This window comes from Cupressus sempervirens, chromosome 6 (genome assembly GCF_028749045.1).
Source record: "Cupressus sempervirens isolate cs-2001-9-10 chromosome 6, ASM2874904v1, whole genome shotgun sequence".
NCBI lineage: Eukaryota > Viridiplantae > Streptophyta > Pinopsida > Cupressales > Cupressaceae > Cupressus > Cupressus sempervirens.
Window position 1 is genome coordinate 138,374,208 of NC_143123.1, and position 23,211 is coordinate 138,397,418.

General features: G+C 33.0%; 1 protein-coding gene and 1 pseudogene across 1 annotated transcript; one reads left to right on the forward strand and one right to left on the reverse strand.

Moving 5' to 3' along the window:
• Positions 1-355: 355 nt before the first annotated feature.
• Positions 356-3,594, forward strand: LOC149551609 (protein CTR9 homolog pseudogene; annotated as a pseudogene).
• Positions 3,595-11,768: 8,174 nt separating this feature from the next.
• LOC149551610 (bidirectional sugar transporter SWEET3b-like) lies at positions 11,769-13,391 on the reverse strand. The gene is made up of 6 exons (XM_089789714.1): positions 13,118-13,391; positions 12,942-12,978; positions 12,616-12,838; positions 12,366-12,521; positions 12,144-12,263; positions 11,769-12,046 (listed from the first exon to the last, which is right to left on the reverse strand). The coding sequence occupies exons 1-6, from the start codon at positions 13,155-13,157 to the stop codon at positions 11,879-11,881; spliced, it is 744 nt and encodes a 247-aa protein (XP_089645840.1). The 5' UTR covers positions 13,158-13,391; the 3' UTR covers positions 11,769-11,878.
• Positions 13,392-23,211: the final 9,820 nt, after the last annotated feature.

The window sequence follows — 23,211 nt, forward strand, 5'->3', positions numbered from 1 at the left end:
TACATAGGCTTTTTCAAGAGTATAGAGAATAGCCCAAGCTTCCATCTAATTTTTAGAATGAGTACTTAAGGAAGTAGAAAAGAAAAACTAAACAGGGCTTAAAGTTCCACTACTAGTACCACCCATTCCTGTTGGACGTGGATTACTCCTTCAAAACCCATCTATATTGATTTTGAGGAAATCATTTGGGAGGGGAGACACTAACCTAAATAATTCACTTTCTTGACTTGCTAAACTCTGGGACCAAATCTATTTTGTGAAGAAAGAGAAAAGCATTGATCCAAGTGATTAGCAATGTGGAGATCCAAATGACCAGTTGACTGAGATAGCTCTTGTTTCGACAGACCACCCTCTCATGAAATCTCATTCATATTATAATCTTGCACGATCTTATCATAGCAAAGGTGATTATGAAATTGCTGGCCGCTACTACTATTTGGCACCCTCAAATTACATGTTACGCTTTGATGTTGGTGTTGCCATTCAAAAGTTTTCAACTTCAACACTTCAAAAGCAAAAACGTACTACTGATGAGGTTATGAAAATGTCACCTATGCAAATAAATGTTACTTATACAAATGTCGGCTATGACATCTTGTACATATGTTACTTATTCTAGTGTCACTTAATCAGTATTGCTTTTAAAATTTGTAAAACTAATATTGTTCTTCAAACTTACTCTTTTGTTGGTTTAGAGTCAACAATTTATTTTTTAAAATTAAATATTTAAATTTATATTGGAAAAGGTAGAAAAGAATACTTATTGATTTAACTCAATTTATAATTGTTATTTAAATATTTCTTAAAATAACATAATCCTTAATCTTTTTTTTAATTCTCTTCCAACTATCTCTATTTAGTGCCTACCATGTTTATGTGCATGTTTTTTATGTGTTTTGGATAATAAGTCTAATTTAATTTGTCTATGGACTAAGACCTTAAATTATTGAGCTTCTCTTTGTTTTGTGAAAACTATAGCATTCTCTACTTAGCAGGGCCAACCACGTGAAGGTGGAAGCTCATCATGGCCCCTCCTAGGAGTCTCTTATGACCCTTTACGAAATTTTAAGAGCTCTAAGATTTATTCTTAGGGATCGTAAATGGTCGTAAAGGGTCATAAGAGATCTTAGGACACAACAACTATGAAATATAATTGTAAGCGTCATGGTCACATTTTTTTGGAATCAATGTAATTGAGTTGTATACCCAAGCGGCGAAGTGCATCTAGAAAATGAAACTACAACCTATTGGGATTGAGACAAACCTTATAAAACAAAAGCAGCTAGGAATGATCGCTTGCCAATATCTGTTAAATAGATTTGTGGGAGGACCTTGTATTCATGACCTACACCTTGTATTCATGAGCTAGGAATGATCGCTTGCCAACAGTTGTTGAATACATTTGTTGGAGGACCTTGTATTCATGAGCTACAGATGTATTCAGCAACTATTGGCAAGCGATCATTCTTACATATGAATTGGACTTGGAATCGAAGGTGTGGAAGTTTCTTTGCATTGCTTGGGTACACAACCCAATTACGTTTCCAAAAAAATGTGACCATGATGCCTACAATTATGTTTCTTAGCTATTGTGAAATCTACATATTTGATAGGAGAAGCATTTGAAGTTTATGTTGTGAATCCACTAAATAGGGTCAAGATTTGATTTGGGAATGTTGGTGAAATGATCTAAGAGAAAGAATGGATAGACAGATGGAGAGAGAGATAATATAAGTGGTAGAAAGAGCCATGCCATTTGCAGGATGCCACCATCCTTTTGGTAGATCAAAGGAAAACATGGTAAGGACTATAATACACATTTTCCTCAAGAATATTATCTAGGAGTCTTTCTATCACTTGTATTATCTCTCTCTCCATCTATCTCTCAACTCTTTCTCTCAAATCATTAGACCATACTATTTAATCTTGCTAGGCTGTTTGAATAGCTACATGACACTGAAAAAGCAAATCTTTTGTACAGGCTAATATTGTTCAAGTTTCTTGATTATGTGGATGCATATCTACGACTTGCAGCCATGGCCCAGGCTCAAAATGAGATCCAACTAAGCCTAGAATTGATTGGGGAGGCACTTAAGGTGGATAAAACCTCAGTAAATGCGATTACCATGCTTGGAAACCTGGAACTGAAAATAGATGACTGGCTTAAAGCAAAAGAAACAATTAAAGCTGCACAAAATGTATCAGATGGTAAGGATGCTTATGCTGACATTAATTCTCTTGGAAATTGGAATTATTTTGCAGCTTCATGCAATGAGAAGAAGGATCCAGATGCGGAGGGAATACATCTTGATAAGCCTAGGGAACTGTATTGTAAAGTGTTGGCTCAGAGACCTAGAAATGTCTATGCTGCAAATGGGGCAAGCATTGTGCTAGCCGAAAGGGGTCATTTTGATATTGCAAAGGAAATCTTCACACAGGTTCAAGAAGCTGCAGCAGGAAACATCTTTTTTCAGATGCCTGATGTGTGGGTAAATCTAGCACATGTTTACTTTGCACAAGGACAATTTGGGCTTGCAGTGAAAATGTATCAAAATTGTTTGAGGAAATTCTATTTTGGCACTGACACCCAAATTTTATTATATTTAGCTCGATCACATTATGAAGCTGAATAGTGGCAAGATTGTAAAAGAACATTATTAAGAGCAGTACATTTGGCACCCTCAAATTATATGTTACGCTTTGATGTTGGTGTTGCCATGCAGAAGTTTTCAACTTCAACACTTCAAAAGCAAAAACGTACTGCTGATGAGGTTCGTTAAGCAGTGTCTGAATTAAAGAATGCGCTCCGTGTGTTTAGACATCTGTCAGTAGTGCCAAGCCCTCATACACATGGCTTTGATGAGAAGAAGATAGAGTTGCATGTGGACTACTGTAAACACTTGCTTGATGCTACCAAAGTTCATAGAGACGCAGCAGAACGCAAAGAACAACAAAGCCGTCAAAAGCTAGAAGTAGCACACCAACTTGTCCTGGTTGATGAGGAAAAATGGAAAGCTGAGGAAGAACGAAGGATTATGATGGAAAGGAGAAAGAAAGAAGAAGAATTGTGGTGGGTGATGCAACAAGAGGAGCAATTTGAACGTGTGAAAGAATTATGGAAGAGTAAGCGTAAGGACAGGGATGATGATGATGATGAGGTTGGTCAGTCTGAAAAGAAAAGAAAGAAGGAAAAGAAGAAAAAGAAGAAGGATAAGGATCACAAGGCTTATGATTCTAATATGGAGGAACCTGATATTGCCATGGAAAATGAGGCAAATTATATGAGTGATAAGGCAAAAGCTAATACGAAAAATGCCCAAGATCTTCTTGCAGCTGCAGGTCTAGAAGACTCTGATGATGGCGAGACAAATTCTCCAGTTTCAGCAAAATCATGAAGGAGACATGCATACACTGATTCTGAAGATGAAGAACCCTTACAGAAACAAAGTCCGAGAGAAGACAATACTTTTGATGATGATGTCTAGGCTTCCTGAGGATTAACTAAACAGATTCCAAGAGAAGATGATGCATAGAGTGATGATGGATAAGCTACCTAAACATTTAGTCAATCAAATATGCCTTGTCCCTTCCAAATCTGTTTGACATTGTTCCAAGTCAAAAAAATCAATTGAATCATCTGTATGGAATCTTTTCTTTTTTTCCATTTATTTTTTTATATGGGCAACCTATTCTTGTCCTTATTCTAGAACATTTTTTGTGTTCTTCAATGTATATGCTTTATCTTCCTATCAGATTCTAGATTAGAAGAACACACAATTGAAAATAGATTATTTATTTTCTTGAGGTTTAACCTAACAGATTCCAAGATAAGATGATGCATACGATGACGATGGATAAGATACGTCAAAGTTTAGTCAATCAAATATGCTTTGTCCCCTCCAAATCTATTTGACGTAATTAAATGAGATCTATTCAAAAAGCCTCAAACGAATCATCTGTAGGGCATCTTTACATTTTTTTTGTTTATTTTTTTTATGGCAGCCTATACTTGTCCTTTTTTTATATCATTTTTGCGTACTTCAATGTATATGCTTTATCTTCCTATCAGAGTAACAAGTAGTTGGTGTTGCTATTTCTATTATAGTGAATTATGCAAAGTAGCCAATTGCATTTGATAAGAAACTCAGTGTCAATTCAAACGACATCCATTTCAAAGGAAGAAGACCGTAATCTATTTTTTCAAGCACTTCTTCTTGATGTGAAAAATCGGTAGATATAAATAGAAACTAAACTTTGATCAAATTAGTACATACAGTTTGAACCTAGAAGACTTTTATCTAATTCATCAATTGTAGCAATATTAATCATACCATAATAGAATAATACTAAAAAAATAAATTACAAATTACAATATTCATACCAGCACTTTTCATGGTGATCCACGAGAATCACCAAATGCATTGTAGAATAAAAATGTAAACATATTCATATTCTTCAAAAGTTTTCAATTGCTTCCATCTAATTAGTTTCACAATAAAAATTCTATGAATCCAAAGTTCTGAATCAGCAAGACAAAAGATTTTTAATAAAATGTATGAGTTAGAGCTTCAACTGAAGATTTAATTCTAACAATTAAGCAACATATATACATTTAGGTTTTATACAACAGAAAGAAGGCAATATTAGAAGGGGTTTAAGCTTCTATGTGCATGATCGTAGCAAGAATGAAAGAAATTTTGTTCATGTAGATTTCATTTTTTTTTGTCACTCACACAGATAAGTTAGAATCTTGTTTCAAAGTGTAATCCCGCAAGAATGGGGTCTAAAACATAGGAGAAGAAGTAAAAGAGAACCACATATTGGAGATATTACATGCATAACTAAAAAGAAAAAAGTGTATGAGTTTTCAAACACTTGTAGACATACATGATAGTAACCAGACCCAAATAGCTATACTCATGAAATGCCAACAAAAATATCTAGTGAGAAGTCTCTAAGAAAATGAAACTTGATTTATAACATTTGAGATACTTGCATGTGAGTTACAAATTGAAATCTTCTATAGGAAAAAAAGTTGGGTTCAACAATAATGACAGATTTTCAAAACCCCATGATTTTCTTCCAACTCCTACAATGAAGATGGAAGAATTATATGCAGAGAATAGAAAGGAAAAACATAACTTTTTCTGTGGAGGAAATAACCCACTATATACCTTTAAAATGGTGAAGAATGCCCAAATGTTTAGTAGGAAAAGCCACGGATTCTACTCCAAACATAAAAATGAAATGCTACAAGAAGACGATAAGGGGTTTGTTATTATAAAGGTCTGAAAGCAACATGATACCATATTCTCATTACTCAAACATAGTTACCTTCATATAAAAATTATGGAGAATATGGCGAAAAGCTCTAAACAATAGTGGCAAAATCATCCAAAAAAAATTCCAGGAAACCGCATGAAGGCTCAGTAAAAGAATAAGTGATTATGTTCAAACCCTAAGGAGAGGCTCTTTGTATTTGAAGTTTTCATATTCCAAAATATTGAATGGTGAAAATGATTCATTTAGGGTTGAAAAAACACAACATATATGCTCCTCAATTCCTTTTTCATAAATTTAGGAGTCCGAGTGCGTTGATGGGATTTTATTTTTTCCAAATCCATGTTAATAACACAAATTGTGGGTGTTTAGTGGGGTCTTAATTTTATGTCCTTAGAAAATTCCTCAATTGCTAAGTGCACCCAGCTACACTCAAAGCTGATTAAAGGAGCAGACGAGCAGCTGAGTACAAGAAAAATGCAGTGAAAGCCGCCCATACAACAAACAAAGAGGAAGCTTATTGAAGAGGTTCCCATCTCATGCATAGATTAAAGACAGAGAGTAGGAAAATGAAGAAATTCATGGAAGTGATAGAAAGCTGTGGCCATTGCGGGAGATTTCAAGGCGCCAACAAAGAGAAGCCGTGTTAAGAATGTAGCAGGCGTTAAAAGGGAGAAACAAGCCAGCTAGGGGAGGCATTTTCGCAGAAAAGAGTAGCTAGTAGAAAGTTTAAATACCTTTGCTAAATGGGAAGTCAAAAAGAAGAGCAAAAATGCCCATAACATGAATGATCAATACATAGGAATAAGTCACAACAAAGTTTAACGCACTCGTGCCCTTGTGCCCTTGTACCCTTTTCGCGCAAGTGTTGACACAGACTCGCAGACTCACAGCACAAATGAAATGTGAATTACATTTTTGCCTTTTTTTTTGTTTTATGCTGCCATGTTGGTCGCAATTCTGACCAAAGTAATTTGTCGCAATTGCGACCAACACGGGCTAGTTATTAAAAAAAAACAAAATTTTGCTTTATAATACGACCAACCAAACCATTTTAAAAACTTGGTCGCAAATTTTGGTCACCATTTAGGGTTAAATCCACTAGTGTTCCAATTTTAAGTTTCCAACTATATATATATATATATATGGTTCTCTATGTACAATAGATCTAATTCGTATTAATTTTTTTGAAATTATTTAGATCTATAAAATATCTTAAAAAATAAAATTAAATCCTTCAAATAAAAAACTAGTATTCTAATTATTTACTTATAAATTTTTTATAATAAACCAACTTCTTATTAAAATTGAGACTTCTATCATTGAATTTACCAATAGTCAGGTTTTGAATAAACAAAAGAAGGAGGTTTTAATGTCTCATCGAGATGAAAAAATGAGAAGCAAATGGATAGGTGTAAAATTACCACCCTTTATAGGAGTCCTTGGGGGGTGGATTTCAACAAGCAAATGATATATGTGCTAATAAAAACCACACAAGGAGTGATGGTTTAAACTCAATTTTGATGGAGCTTCAAGAGGGAATCTGTAGGATAGAGAAGACATTAGTTGTAGTATCCATAAATTAGAAGGCATGGATATAAAAGAAAGAAAGATATATAGGAAAAAGAAACTAATAATTGGGTAGAATCAAAAACTTTTGTTAAATGACTAGAACTATGTAAAAATATTGGTTGCAAGAATGTAGAGATTGAAAGAAATTCCACACTTATAATAAATGCTATAAGGTAAGGATCCCTCATTAATTAGAGACCAAGATAAATTTTATCTAGATCCCTCTCACTATGTCAAACCTTTGACAAGATCACAATCAATCATATATATCAAGAGGGTAATGAAAGAGAGGATGAATTAGCTAATATAGGTATATAGAGGAAGGTCAGACATAAGAAGTCAAAATTTGAATATAGGGACTCCATCTGAATTATGGATGGTTTAATGCTTTTAGAATTTCAACCATAATTTACATCTCACTATCCTAGGGAATATTCAGGTTTCTTTCTTTATCTTTTGTCCACTACCTACATCTTGTATCCCAAGACAATATGATTGGTTAGACAAATTCACTATTGAAGATGATGTTGGATCCTAGGAAAATAAATTTAAGATATATCTAGAGGATCTAGAATCATCTAGTTTGGACTCAATGGACATTCAGAATGATGGGGAGCCTATTTCCCCCTATTTTATAACAATAGAGTAACATAGGTTTATTACTGTTGTATTTTTATGTAATTAAGATGGTAAAACACCCTTTCTCTAATAAAATGATAATCACAAGGGAAGGAGAAAAAAAATATAAAAATGGGAAATTAGCATGAAGTTGAAAATTATGAATCCACGGAGAGATTGTTTGGGGGCGGTAATGTGCCAGTTTCCCCTTCCTCTTCATGTTCGGTCCAAATTGAGATGAGTTCTCCTATCAAATCAAGAAAAAAAGAAACTTAGGTTACTCAGGCTGATATGAGTTCTCCAAGGTTAATTGAAGAAAAATAGATTCAGACCCCTCAAGAGAATGTGGATGAAGAGGAGCCAAGAGAAGCCATTAGGCTTGTTGACTATGATGAGTTAGTGGAGCATGATTTATTCATCTCTTTGCAAGATGCTAAACATAAGGAGATTGAAGGCCTATCTCATAGCCTAAAACAAAAATAAAAAAGGGGCAATTCTTTCTAGGAGGAAAAAGAAAAGAGAAAGGCAAGGATTCAAATGCTAAGTGATTGATGAGTAGGAGTTAAGTGTCAAGCTTATATAGGAAGATATCAATGATCTGGCCATCAATGTCCCTCCTCATGGTGTTTTTCCAACTTAAAATATGGTTTCCCTCTACTCGCTCATATTGGATAAATGGACATTCTATTCCCCCAAATTATGAACTTAAAATGCAAAGATCTTGAAGGGAAAATGGAGGAGATGTAGAATAAAGAGGAAGAGCAAGCGAAAAAGGATAAGTAGGTAGAGAAAAAGGGGAATCTGGAGATGATTGAAGAAATGAAGAGAACATTTGGCAAAATAGAAAATGCAACAAGAGATGCACTAACTAGATGTCAGGGTTTCCTTGAAACTACCATAGAGTGAATGAAAAGGGTACTGGGTAACTCAGAGCAGGCTAAGGAGGTGAAGCTAGTGCTTGACTTGGAGGAAGCTAAGAAAGAAGAGGTGGATGTTGGTCTTGGAAAATGTACCCAATCCAATACCAAGAAGAAGTAGAAGAAAGAGACCAAGATCGACAAAAAAAGACATCAGAGAGGTCATAGAGAAGATCAAAAGCATTTAGTAGGAGTTGAAAGAAAAGGTGGAAGAATTAGTCTAGCTTCTTCTTCCTTACTATTGTCTCTTTTTTGTTTTTTCTCTAGTTAGAATATTAGCTCTTAGACCACATTGGTTTTTGTGCTAGCTTTGGTTGTCACTGTGGGTGTATCTATTGGTTAGAACAGTATTTCATTTTGGAACTTTAAATTTAAATCTTTTTGTAAAATTTTTGGGGTTTTGGGTCCCCTATAAAAAACTTGTGTTATCCTTAATAAAAAATTAACTGATAATCACACTACTTAAGATATGTTTTCTTAGCTAAGGAATGACTACTTCACTCTATTAGATGCATTTTATGATGATTTAGGTGTATATTTTATTTTTGTTTAAGAAAATGCTTTTATCACTTTACATTTCAATTTTATGCCCTTTCTATGTTCATATTTTGTGCCTTTTCAATGCTTTATCCTTAACATAAGTACAAGACCTAGTACTTAGATTATATGCAGATCCTAATCAAAGGATAAAGAAGGGAAAGATGAGGAAAAAACTATAAGGAAGGAAAACATGTGTAACTTGGGACTAAATGCTGAATATCTGGATCTATCTATGTACTTTATGATGTACTGAGGCTTACACTGTTTATCTATAAAAATATAATAATCAATTTAAAAAAAAAAAGTTTTATGAATACTTCTAGAATTAAATGTATCAAGTTAGACCTAAAAATCATAGATAAGAATCAATATCATTGAAACCATATGGAATTTTATATAATCAATAACTTTGATACAATTGCTCCATGCAAGCATTGAATTTGATGTATTTAAAATTATTGGCATAACCAGTATAAATGATGCGATGATTTGGTGATGATGTTGATGTGATATAGATTTGAATTCATGATGATCAATTATTGTTTTATCATTGATGTCAACTATTGACCTAGTATTCTATTGTTGAGTATAAGTATGATGCACATAGTGTTGCAGTGATGATCAATGAGTGTTTTAGTATTGAGAGAATTGGGGATGTCTATTGAAGAGTATATGGTGACTGTTGCTACTAAAGAAGACATAGTTCTTGAGTAATAGTTAATTAGATGATGATTGGCGACTAATGGCAATGCTCAAGTGGCGTGATGATTTGGCATCAAATTGATCAAGAATAGTGCATAAGAAGATTCTAGAGGAAGAACTTAGTGGTTAGTCAAATGAGTTTGACCTCTAGCACAAAATTCTGTGAATTAGCTGGTGCAATCATGTAAAAGTGTTTTAGAACATAAGATATTATCTTATGGTAGTTGGATATGAGTAGATATTTTAAAAATTTCATATCGGTAACACATTTAGGTTTTGATTAAGGTAGTGGAGTTACAAAATCAATATATATAGGTGAAGGCTGAACAATTTATGTTGTTGATTGTGGTTACATAAGTCTAGTAAAGAAGTGTAAGCTATGATCTAGCTAGGAAGAAGTTAAGAGTGTTGGGAAGTGAGTTTAATCTATATTGGATTTGATCAGGTAGTGATATTAGTAATAACAACTTTAAATTCAAAACTATTGGACATTTTACTAACAAATTTTTATCACGATTATTAGAATGATTTGAAATTCTCATTTTTCCCCTAGTATATCTACCCACTAATATACTTTTTGTATTGAAAATTTTAAAATTAAATATGAAATTGATGATTGATGAGCATTATAACATGGTACACTATCATAGACCCTATGCTAGATTATTACTACTAAGATATAACTTGACTCAATATTTTTAATGTTTTGATTTTGCTTCTTGAAATTTTATTTTGATTATGCATGTTCGATAGGGGATTATGATGTTTGTGTACACACACACACACACACACACACACACACACAAAAACACACACACACACACACACACACACACACACACACCTAATGTACCAGCTTATATATTTATATTTGGATTTCTGATTGTTAGATTTAAGATGTTTAGCTATTTGAATTTGGTGTACCAAAATGATTTTTTTCATAATGACCAACATGTGTGCAATCCATATTGGATCTTGGAACTCAAGTATGAAATAGGATTATACCCATACATTTTTTCATTATATTCCTAGAATTTCGGTCAAACATTTTGTGTTATCTTTATTATTATTATTATCAATGTTTGATTTATGACTTCATTTTGATTTATTAACTTCTTTTTCCTTTAAGATCCACATTATTTACATTCTTCATTTTTAGTTTATAAAGGTATGGTATCTTTTAGAGAAATGTTGACTTACTAATTGATGTCAATTCTATGCTCCATGTTGTTTCTTTACCTTACAATAATTCTCAATTTTCTTTTCCTTCATATGTTATCTCTTCCAAATCAATTTCAAATCTTTTGACATAATCCTTTGGTAGGACATTATATTGAAATCCTATGATTTGTGCCATTTCTATCCATAAGCTTATTATATTGGTGAATAAGGTTGATGGAAAATAGTCATAGCAAAGGAAGGATCAAATATAGAAATATTTTCATAGTATTACAATACAATACAAATTATAATAAAAAAATGATTAAACACATTACCATTATAAATAAAATTATAAAACTATAGTGATATCCAAAGAAGCATCACTTGAAAAATGTATTGATAATTTTATTACTTAAAGAAAATAAATGATGTCGCACAATCTTCTTACCACTATCATGTAACAATATTTGATATTTTTTACATGATTTCTACAATAAAGACATAATTTCTTATGAAGCACTAAATTGCTCTTTTACAAAAAGTAGAATTTTGATCATAAAATTTGAACCCTCAATATACAAGAGCTCCAATTGATCAAATGTATATGATTTATTAATATATAATTCTATCTTAACTTTCACACAATAAAAAGGTGTCAACTCCAATCATTCATTTAAGAAATGACACTTCTGTAAGTATCATCCAATTTGAGTTTAGAAAGAGCCCACCAAAATCTTCCTCAATATGTATTGAGAGTAACTAAAAAGACGAGAAACCCTTAGGCTTACACACTGATAACTAAAATTGTATCAACTTCTATAAAGTAAAAATTTGTATCAAAATATTAAATTCATAATATATTCTTATTTCTCATTTATAAGCATATTACTTTCCATTACATAGAATACTCCATCAATTAGAGCTCTCTCAGTAATAAATAATTTTGCTGCTGTTTTCTCTTAGAAAACAGTAATGAAATACTTCAATAGGCAATATATTATGTATTTAAAACTATTTCAAAACAAGAATAACATTCAACAAATTGAGTCTCTTCGAAACTCATTTGGAATGGTCCGAATATAAGGCTTTTAAACTGCAGGGAGCTTTGCCATGTTCAAACTTTTATCCAATTCAACCACTGTTACTACTTCCACTTTTCCCTCTTCAACTGCCACTCTTAATCGTAGTTTTCTTTTGTAAATCCAATATATTATCATCTGAATTGAAGCTAATGGTATTCCAAGAAAATTGGGGGCCTGCATCGATGAAACAAAAATGGCATTAGATGTCTGATCGTTCAAGATAAACAGAATGACATGCACTCATCAACAGTCTTGGTGAATAAATAATTACCATGATAAGAATGTCTTTGCTGAGAGCACCATACACCAACCACAACACACTCCCGAGGAATGCAAATAATGAGAAGTTGAATGACATGCACTCCACGCTCTTTGTTCGAACTACTGTTCTCTGAAACATATATCAATGCCAACAAACATATATGTCAGTACTAGCAATATGTCAATTTCAACAAGTCTACTTCAATAAATTTGAATGGGATTGAGTACTTACAATGTTGGAGAGTGGAGATGCATAGAGAATGATAGAGGCCACCATTCCTGTACTTCCCACAACCATTTGTTTCTGAGCATTCAAACCCCACATAGAAACTGTCACCAAGCTTATGAAGGCCAGCAACACTCCCACAACCATCGTCCCCATTATTCTCTGCAACACCAAATTTAACTAGTTAGATCAGCATCTAACCTAAAGAGTAAATATTCTAAGATGACATTAATCAGCACAATGCAATATATTATACCTTGGATTTGGGTAGGGCGAAAAGGAGATAGATTGTGCAAAAGCAACACTGGAGAAGGAGGCCAATAGAATTGATAGCAAGGACAAGAGCGTTGTCCCATCCATTACTAATGAGAGGAGAGCCATACCAAGCATACACAAGACAGTTGAACAGCCCAATTGCATATGGTAACCCTGACATCTCTCCACTTGTCTTGTTCACCATCACCTTCCTGAACGTACATCTGCAATGCCAATATCAACACAAGCCCATCTAATCATTATGTTCTCTACAAGAAATTTGTGGTCATGGCTAATGAAAATTTACAAACTGCTTAGACTACTTACATTGGTGCACCGTACATGATCAAAGCAAATGCACTTCCTGCATCACATTCAGACCTATACCAGTCAGTCAATACTCAGCATCTATGATTCTTCTCATCAATCATGAACATCACATTTAGTTTGAAAAAATAAAGTTCAATATAGATACTATATAAGTGGGTTGATTTAGCAAAGACCTAGAATGCCAACCCCACTACGAACCAAGCTGTTCATCATTTCTTATGAAAGAGAAGAAGAAAGATGGCTGGGAAGTGGGATGAGTATGATAGGAGTTCGTTGCGGCTTGTGTTACAGAGGGAGGAATAATCATATTTATAGGCTTCCCGTGCGTTTATCTTACAAAGGAAGATAATCAAGTCACATGCAATCAGCAGACACAGTGGATGGAAGCTATCAATGGTTTATGGACAAATTGAAGAAGAATTTCTCAAAATGTTAAATTCTCAGTTCCCAATTTGAAGAGTGGAGAAGAGAATATTGTTATATATAGTTGCATACAATTATCATCTGACTCAGACAACTTGTAACATATGACATTGCAAATCCCACTTCACAGCAATGCACTATAAATGTGCAAGAAATAATATCCAGTTTACGGAATGTTTGAGTTTTGAAAACCTAAAATGGTAGTAACAGTAGCCATGGAAGACTTTATCTGCTGTATTCCCCTTTGTTTCCAACTTGTTCGCACGGTGCATAGCTGTCATTATATTAAGCTGCATAGCTGGTTATGACGATGACTTCTTCTAAAGTAGTACATTGTGCATATTGTGCCAAACTGCAATAAGTTATCAACTGAGTAAAACAAAACGCACGAAAACGTCACTAGCTGGCTTAAAAATCATTGAGATTATTGTCGAGCGTTCTATTGATTTGAGGTTTGGCACACTCCATTCAGAGGTGAATTATTAAATTGAGTCATTATATGAATTATTTAGGTTAGTTTTACATTTTATCCATCTAATCTACAACATTGTAAACTTAACCTCCCAATTTATTGAGCCTTACTTGTGTTTTAGTAGATCAATACAAGACTCCCAGATGACAACGGGCAAGCTCTTTAAACTTGATTGTTTTAAAATATAAATTGTGTAGTGCAATTATAACAGACAAGTATACAATTTATCATTATGTCTAACGCTAAGTATGGTATTAATTTGTCTTCTCGTCAAAATTTAGGGTTTAAATTGATTATCAAATGGGAGTTAATCTCTAAATGAACATCTTCAAATATAAGAATATAATAGTTTGTGCAACATAAATTAGGTCTAGATTCATGACGAGGACTCCTAATCTTATTGATTTATTTAATCTTGAAGTTTAAAATTGTATAAAGACTTCTCCTAAGACACATATTGTCGTACTTACCTCTCATAGGAGATGACATCTATTGGTGATATAACACAATATAATTAAATATGATTCCTGTGGATCTGTTTGCAAAGATTGCAACTAGGTTGTATATATTTGTGTTTTATTGTAGCTGTAATGTCCCTATCTTTTTAGCAACTAAGTGGAGGTTTACGTTCTCCAAAGGCTAAGTGGAGAAATAAGGAGAAAATTGATTAAATTAATTAAAGTCATTAAATAAATTAAAATTAAAAGGAGACTTTATATTTAATTAATTTAATTTTCTAGAAGCACAATTAATTATTGTATTGCAAGGGAGAAGCTTTTAAGAGTGCATTAATTATTGGAAAAGGGGAAGCCTCTAGTAATTTAATTTTCTAGAAGTACAATTAATTATTCTATTGTAAGGGAGAATCTTCTAGAGAGTGCATTAATTATTGGAAAGGGGGAAGCTTCTAGAGAATGCAATTAATTAATATTTTATTTTCTTCTAAAAGGGTGAAAAAAAAAATAAATAGGGGTGAGAGCCTCATTGTTTAGCATTCGATTATGGTGAATTGCATTTGATAAGAACTTCGATGTGTGAGTCATAGATCTATTCTTGGCATTAGAGGACATCTATCCTCTCTTGTGACGTTCTAGATGTCATTCCCTTGGGGTTTGGCCTTTGAAATTCATTGCTATCAACTCATTAACAGGCAGCGTGGACGCATTTTCAGCTACAGATGGATTGGGTGTAATTAGTGAGTCGAAGAGTTTGTTATATATTTACTTTTATGATGCTGGAGTAATTAGTGAGTTTTCTATGTATATAATTTTATTATTTTGAGAACTAATATTATCTCAATAGTAGTTCAATCTTTAGTTTGCATAAATTCCTTCTTGTTCGTGTTATATGGTTTCAAAATATATGCAAAAACATTAGAATCTTTATCAGTAGTTGGTTTAGTTCTTTGGCATTTCCAGGGTGCCCATTATAGTAGCTACATCTAGACAATTATCACATTAGGAGCTACTTACTTTCTAAGGAGATGTCTATTCTACTTTAAAATGTGTGAATGTGCTTTCTTCCAATACTAAGGGGTGTCCATATTTAAATAGAGCTTGGGGAGGAAATCTTCCAATAGCATAGAGAGAAAGAATATCTTCAAAACATTGCATATGGGGTTCATAAAATGATCCCCTATATTTTCCTATGTAACTTTGGGCCAAGTAAGAACAAAATATTTAATATCTTGAAATATCAAGGGGCTAAATAACTCCCATAAACAAGGTATATTGCATAAGTTTTCTAAAGATCATATAGCAGAGACTTTATTGATTCAAGAAACTAATATTCTTAAAGAGAAAGTGATTTTATTTTATTTTAAAAGCATTAGTGTTCATGGTATTAGTTTCGATGAAGCCTCATGTAGCATTGTTACTTTCTATAACTTAGATTATATTCATAGAATTTTTATTTGGGAGGATGGAAATCATGTTGCCACTAGGTTTACACACATAAGGAATAGATTTTTTTTGGATTTCTTCCAATATATATCCTAAAAAATAAAAGTTCCAGAAAGAGATCTTGGTCTAATCTAGTATCCTTTAAATGAGGATATCCTAATGACATCTAGAGAATATTGGGGGATTTTAATACCCCTCTTTAGTATTAGAAAATTTCAGTGGATATCAAATTCAACTAGATAGTAAAATGAACTTAATTATGGATTTTATTAATCATCATGGGTTGCATGATGTAGATCTTAAGGGACTAATACTTTCACTTGGACAAACATGAAGAGTTTAGGGTAACATGTTCCTATAGGAGGAGTTTAGTAGGAATGTGATTGTACTAAAGAGTGTTGGAACATCAATATAAGTGACATTACAATGTTTAGGGTGGCTAAGATATTAAGAGAGGTCAAGAGGAATGTCATAAAATAGAAGAAAGAGACTTTTGGGGATATGTTTGGTATGACTTGTATATAATGCAATATGAGTTTAAGGAGATCTGAGACAAAATTTGATAGGAAGGTTATATTAGGATTAATTTTCTTGAGAGAATGAGATTTTAACTATCATAATATCATCTCTAAAGAAGTCTTTTAGAAACAAAATTCCAAATCCCTATACCTTTCCTTAGGAGATAACAATACAAGATTTTCTATATCACTACCCTTAAGATTAGGGGAGAAAATAGAATTTATCATACGTTAAAGTATGGTATTAGGATTGAGAAGGAAGCTAGGATTGTAGAGAGATAGTCTATTTATTTGTTGATCTTTTGGATGTCACCCCCAAAAAATTTAAAAAGAAAAGAATTACATGTCAATTTTATTCTCTCTCTTGATGAAGTCAAGAAGGTTATTTTATTTTATTTTATGAAAATAAGGTCTTGATGCCATATAGTTTTACCTTATTCTTTTTTCAATCCTTTTGGGATAATTCTGTTGAAGATATTGGAAATATTATGGAGGAAGTTTTTGGTCAAGGAAAATTGTGAATGAACTGAACTCTAATTTTATTGTTCTTGTACCTAAATATCATGGATCTTATGTGCTCTATTATTTATGTTCCATAACCTCTATAATTCCTTTAAAAAATTAAATCTTCTAAACTCTATATTGTTGGGTGTTCCCATTGTAACTTATCTATAGAAAATTGGATTCATTTTAGGAAGGAAAATCCTTAACTCTATTATTGTGGTGAATGAGTATATTCACTTTATGGAGGCTTCCAAGAGCTTAGGTATTTTGTTTAAAGTGGGCCTTCCTAAAGCCTATGATAGGGTGGGCTAGAGTTTTCTTTTGTAACTTCTAAGGACTTTAAGATTTTCAGAAGGAATCCTTCAACTTATATATCAACGTATTTCCACTTATAATATGGAAATTGTTGTTAATGGCTCTCCCTCGAGGATCATTTTTTTTAAGGTGACAAGGGGATTAAGAAAGCATGTTCCTATTTATCTCTTATCCTCTTTATTATAATGATTGAAATTTGGGTAGATTTTATATACAAATAGGATCTTATAAGGTTTGTAAACCTTCCTTAGCTAACCTAGTTTGCTAGTAATGATAATTTATATATGGTACCATTATGATGGAAGATTCCACTATTGGGGAAGATAAAGCTACTAAGAACATCCTAAGGATCTATGAGAGTTCTTCAAGAAAAATAGTGAATAGACTAAAGAGCTTCCTTTTTTATTTAGTACTTCTAAAGCTAGACAAAGAGAGATTTTTGATATCTTGAGTTGTACTATTAAGACTCTCCCTTCTTTATACACATGCCTTCCTCTTTGTGTGAAACCTATAGATTCTTTCCATATTTTTCTTATTGAAAAGATCAACAAGAATTTTGTGTGGTAGTAGGGTTCAATATACTCATTCATGCTAGTAAACTACAACTCCCCAAGTCCTCTATGTAGAACTTGGTATGATAACCTAAGATCTTATTTAAGATGCCCTCTAAGTTTTTTGATGTAATTAAATGTTAACCCCTATTGGTAATACTATTAATGTATGTGAAAGAGTCATACCAGTTGTTATGTTGTCAGTACTATCAAGCCTTAGTTGGTTAGACATTATGCTAGCTCAATAGAGTTCCATAAGGTTTGATCGATGAAGAGGATTTGAAAAAAGTATGATGACAATGTAAGTGTTGATAAGTGTCTGGTATTCAATGGACACTTGAATGAGTTAGAATCTGATAGTATAATGTTGGTTTGACTATTTTGCATGAATTGATTTAGTGTTGAAATCATGTATAAGCAAGATAGTTTGGTCAGTGAATGAAGAACCATAGTATTAACCAAACTATTATAGTTGTCATTGAGCACCTGACAAAGAAGTGAAGAATGTCTAGTGTCAACTGAGCAATTTTAGTGTTAACTGAGCAAGATGTAATGTTAAACAAGTATGAAAAGGAAGAACATGTTTAGAAAATGTTTAATTTGAGGCCAACATTTGATGAAGATAAATATTATTCAAAAAGTTTTGAAGATAAGGATGAAGTTAGTTATAAGATCATCAATTGGATAAATTCAAGGAGAATCTGATGAAGGAGATTTAACAATTAGAAATTGAGCATAAAGTTCAAGGTGGAATTATATTTTTAAATAATTTAGATTCAATTAATATGAAATTGATTAAGACCTAATGAATTTAATTAAGTGGAAAAACTTGAAAGATTCTAGAGGAGTAACAAAATGTTTCTATTTAAGGGATGAACATTGAAATTTATTTTGCTAATTGTTGTTGATCAAGGAAGAATAAAATGATAGCCAAAAGGATAACTGAGGAGAATTCCATTGTTAAGATCAAGTAAGTAAAGTGCTAAGTTTATATATGGAGTGAATGAATCGACTAGAAGTTGAAAGAGGAATGAGATCGAGTGATACAAAGATTTGAACAAGAAAGGTAGTGCTAAAGCCTAACATATGATTTCACTTTTACTATCTAATCATTGTAGTAGAAAAACATCTTAATTGGGTGGACCTAAATGTCTTATTGAAATATTCTATAGTGATATTCTGATGAATGTGTTGTAATTCCTTTCTAAAGTAGGCCATTCCTTAGAAGTTTCAAGGAATGAACAAGGCCCAGATGATCTTTGTGAAAACCCTCTAACAAACTCACATTAACAATGTGTATTTAACCTATAAAAAGGTTGGATCCTAACAGAGATCACTTTAGAAGAGTGAAATTTTGGGCTACCAGTTCCCAAATATTTTTTCCTTTATAAGGTTTTGAAGTTAAATACTTGTGTCAAAATTATGAGGATGCTTATTGTGCTGTAAGTTTATTTCATGTTTATTGTTTATTGTTGCGACTTGTTATAAGTTGGAAGTTAGCTCGATACTCAGTATATTAAGTTGATAGTTTAAAGAAAACATTATCTTAGCTTTTATTTTGATGTTAGATCCTATTACCAAGCTTATGATCTGAAAGACTAAAATGATTGAGTTTGTGAAAAGTGTTTTTAAAGGTGTTGGAAATTTGATTGAAAAAGAGTACTATCAAAGAGGGAGATTGTTGCAAAGAAGGAAGATGGTTGATAAAGAATGTTTTCAATCATTGTTTTGTCGTTGATGTTAAACCTGCTATTTTCTAGAATGAAAATTGCTTATAAGATCCAAGTACTATCACTTATTTGATTGATGAAGAGGATTTAATCAACAAGATGTAACAAAAGTACCTAAGGGAAAGGTTGAGTTATGGTTTTGTAATGGAGTACAAGGATTAATTAAGACAGTGGTAAAATGATGTATTGATAATATACTTGAAAATACAAAGGTTGGCCACACTTAGAAACACTAGAAGAATAAGTTGTAACAAGGTTGTCTGCAAAGCTTAACTAAGTTCATTAGTGAGTGCTGAGCAAGCTAGTTTGAGTTGAGCAAATTTTTAGTTAGTGCTGAGCAAATGCAAAATCTAGTGTGTGCCAAGTGATACAGAAGAAGTTGAGCAAAATTTAGGTGTCGAGCATCAGAAGACTTAGTGGTTGTTGAGTGAATCCATAGTAGGTGCCGAGTAACACAGTATGTGCCAAGCACCAGAATTTCAATAGTGCCGAGCTACTGCATTATGTGAAAAGTCAAAGATTCACCAAATTTGAGCCAACAAGATTGTTACCTTGAGTTTTATGAACCAGATGGAGGATAAGGATGATGAGCTGGTGGCACAAAATTTTAAGTAAAATATTTTTGAGTGAGTTCAAGAGGATTCTTCATGATGTTTCTAGAAGAAACAAGATATGGGTTAGATTCATTGAATCCTATCTAATTCATTAGAATTGAAATTAAAAGAGGGAAGAATCGAGTGAGAAAAGTAATTCTAGACTTCTATTTAAGGAGTTACATGCCAAGGATCAAGAGTGGCTAGGGTGCCAAAATGAAAAGTTGCTAAAAGATGTCAAGGAGAAAGTATTAAGAAGGAAGAACAGAGCATAGAGACTCTACTTTGATAAGTGGTCATATAGGAGATTGCATTGGTGTATCGAGCATGAAGACTCAAGAGACGAAGCTTGAAAGGAGGTCAAGCTATTAAAACTACAGAGACAGAAAGCTACGCAATTTTATGAGTTGAATAATGATCTGAAATTTGCAAGTTAAGTTGTGAGTTGTATCAGGTCAAAAGCCCTTGTTGTCACTCTCTAACAATTGTGCAAGCTAGGGTAAAATCCAATGGACTTAGGTTGGTTTAACATCCATTTGTAATCCTTTAACAGGGTGGCATTCCAAGTGAAGGTTTTTAAGTCCTCTAATCAGGCCCACTTCCAACAAGGTTAAATCCTTTAACCAAATCACATTTAATAGTGTCTTGTAACCTTTAATAGGGTAGGCCTTTCACAGGGCATCACTTTAGAAGAGTGAAAATTGAGTAGCATGTTACTGGTGGTTTTTCCCAAATTGGATTTCCATGTAAATCACTGTGTTATGTGTTGATCTTTTATGTGATCTTTCATGTGTTATGCTTGCATGTTGATTTATAGTAACTTGCTAAGTAGAAGAGTTTAAGCTTGGATGAATAAATAGTTTGATGAGCTCACTTTACTTGATGAAAAAGTTTTATTAGGACATTTGGACCTTGAATAACTGATTCACCCATCCTCTTAGTTATTCTAAAGCATTTCTAGCAATTGGTATCAGAGCCATCTACTGATTTAGTTTAAAGGTATTAGAAGCAGAAAGATCAAGATGTCTAAGAGAGAAGTTCCCAAGCTTAACAAAGACAACTTCACTGCATGGAAAAGGTTAATGAAGCTGCATCTTGGATCAATAAGTGATCATGCACAAACCTCAATTGAAGTTGAACATGTTGATACAACTATACCTACTGTAGAAGATATGAAGAAAAAGAAGGAGCATAATTAGGCAATGCTAGAGATTGCCTCTACCCTCAACTATGCTGAATTTGATGACATCAAGGGATGTGACTCTGCATTCAAGATGTGGAAAGCCTTAATTGATATCTATGGAGGAGATCAGAATATTCAAAGAGCAAAAAGAGAAAGCCTTAGAGGAAAGTTTGATGACATGAAAATGGAGGAAGGTGAGAATGTTGCTCAATATGCCTCTAGAATGAAAGAAGTGGTAAGTGAAATAAGAATTTTGGGTCATCATTTGGAAGATGACACTATCAATAGCAAATACTTAAGAACCCTACTCCCTATCTATGCTATTAGAGTTTCAGCCATACAAGAGTTAAGGTGTGTACTAGGAAACCAACTAACCTTTGAAGGTATAGTGGGAAGACTCATTGCATTTGAGTTGTCCAACTTTGATAATTACATACCTAAGAATCTTGAATTTTCTTTCAAGTCCAAGCTATCATTAAAAGATACTGAGGAGGTGAAACCAAAGACGAAGAAGAAAAAGGTAAAGTATGCATCCAGTGACAGTAGCACAAATGAAGAAGATGTGGAACAATTGAAAATACTACTGGCTAGAAGATTTCATAGAGGAAAAGGTAAATTCAAAGGTAAGCTTCCTATAATTTGTTTTAATTGCAATGAAGTAGGACATATTGTTGTAAGATGCACATAGTAGAAGAACTACATAGAAGGCAATAAGAAAAAGAATAGAAGAGAAGATGATGGTAGAGATAAAGGAAAAAAGTGCTACATTTTTGAAGAAGAAAATTCTGATGAAAATGATGATGAGGTAGTCTATGTAGCCATGAAGGATGAATTAGATGAAGATGAAGCAACAACACTGGTAACCTGTGTAAACAAAAATGACAAGTGGATCATAGATAGTGGATGCTCACATCACATGACAAGAGACAAAAGTAAGTTTATTACCTTTACTTAGTATGATGGAAAGTGTTAGATTTGGAAATGATGCTCCATGTCAAATCAAAAGAAAAAGTTCTATTAAACTTATAGAGAAAATTTCATGTGATAATGCATTCTATGTTGAAGGATTGAACTACAATTTGCTAAGTGTATCACAGTTAGGCAATGTAGGTTGCAAAGTAGAATTTGGAGATAAAACTGCCAAAATCTATGATACTAATGAAAATCTAATAGGAAAAGATGAACAAACTAGGAGTAACTTGTTTTACCTAGATATGGAAGATGCGACTAGTCTTATTGTAAAACTTGATGATGTGTGGCTATGCAAAAAAAGGTTATGTCATGTTAACTTTGATAATCTGATTAGCATCAGAAAAAAGAAAAAAGTTAGAGGTTTTCCTAAGCTAAAGAAGCCTAAAAATATAATGTGCAAACAATGTCAACTAGGAAAGATGACCAAGTCAAGTTTCAAAAGTAAAGTCTACACTTCCAAAGAAGTACTACAGCTAGTCCATACAGACTTATGTGGCCCAATAGAAGTACAAAGCTACTAAGGAGACATATACATAATGCTATTTGTGGATGACTACTCTAGGATGATGACTTCCATGTTCTTAAAGAAAAAATTTGATGCATTTCAAATGTTTAAGTGGCATTTGGCCAGGGTTGAGAAGGAAACAAGAAAGAGTCTAAAGTGCTTAAGATCAGATAGAGGAGGAGAATTTATATCAAAAGAGTTTGAGACATTTTGGAATGACAAAGGAATCAAGAGACAAACATCAACACCAAGAACTCCTCCACAAAATGGGATTGCAGAAAGAAGGAATAGATCAGTAATAGAATGTGCCAAAACCTTGATGATGGAGAAAAATGTTACTCTGAAGTACTGGAGAGAAGCTGTAAGTACTACTATGTATACTCTAAATTGAGTACAACTCAAGAAAGGTACAAATGCAACACCTTTTGAACTATGGTATGGTTACTCACCCAATGTAAAACATTTCAAAGTATTTGGTTGTAAATTCTATATTCTTAAAGGTTATAGAAATGGAAAGTTTGATGCAAAGAGTGATGAAGGCATATTCCTTGGATACTCCACTAGAAGTAAAGCATATAAGTGTTTTAATACTAACACTAA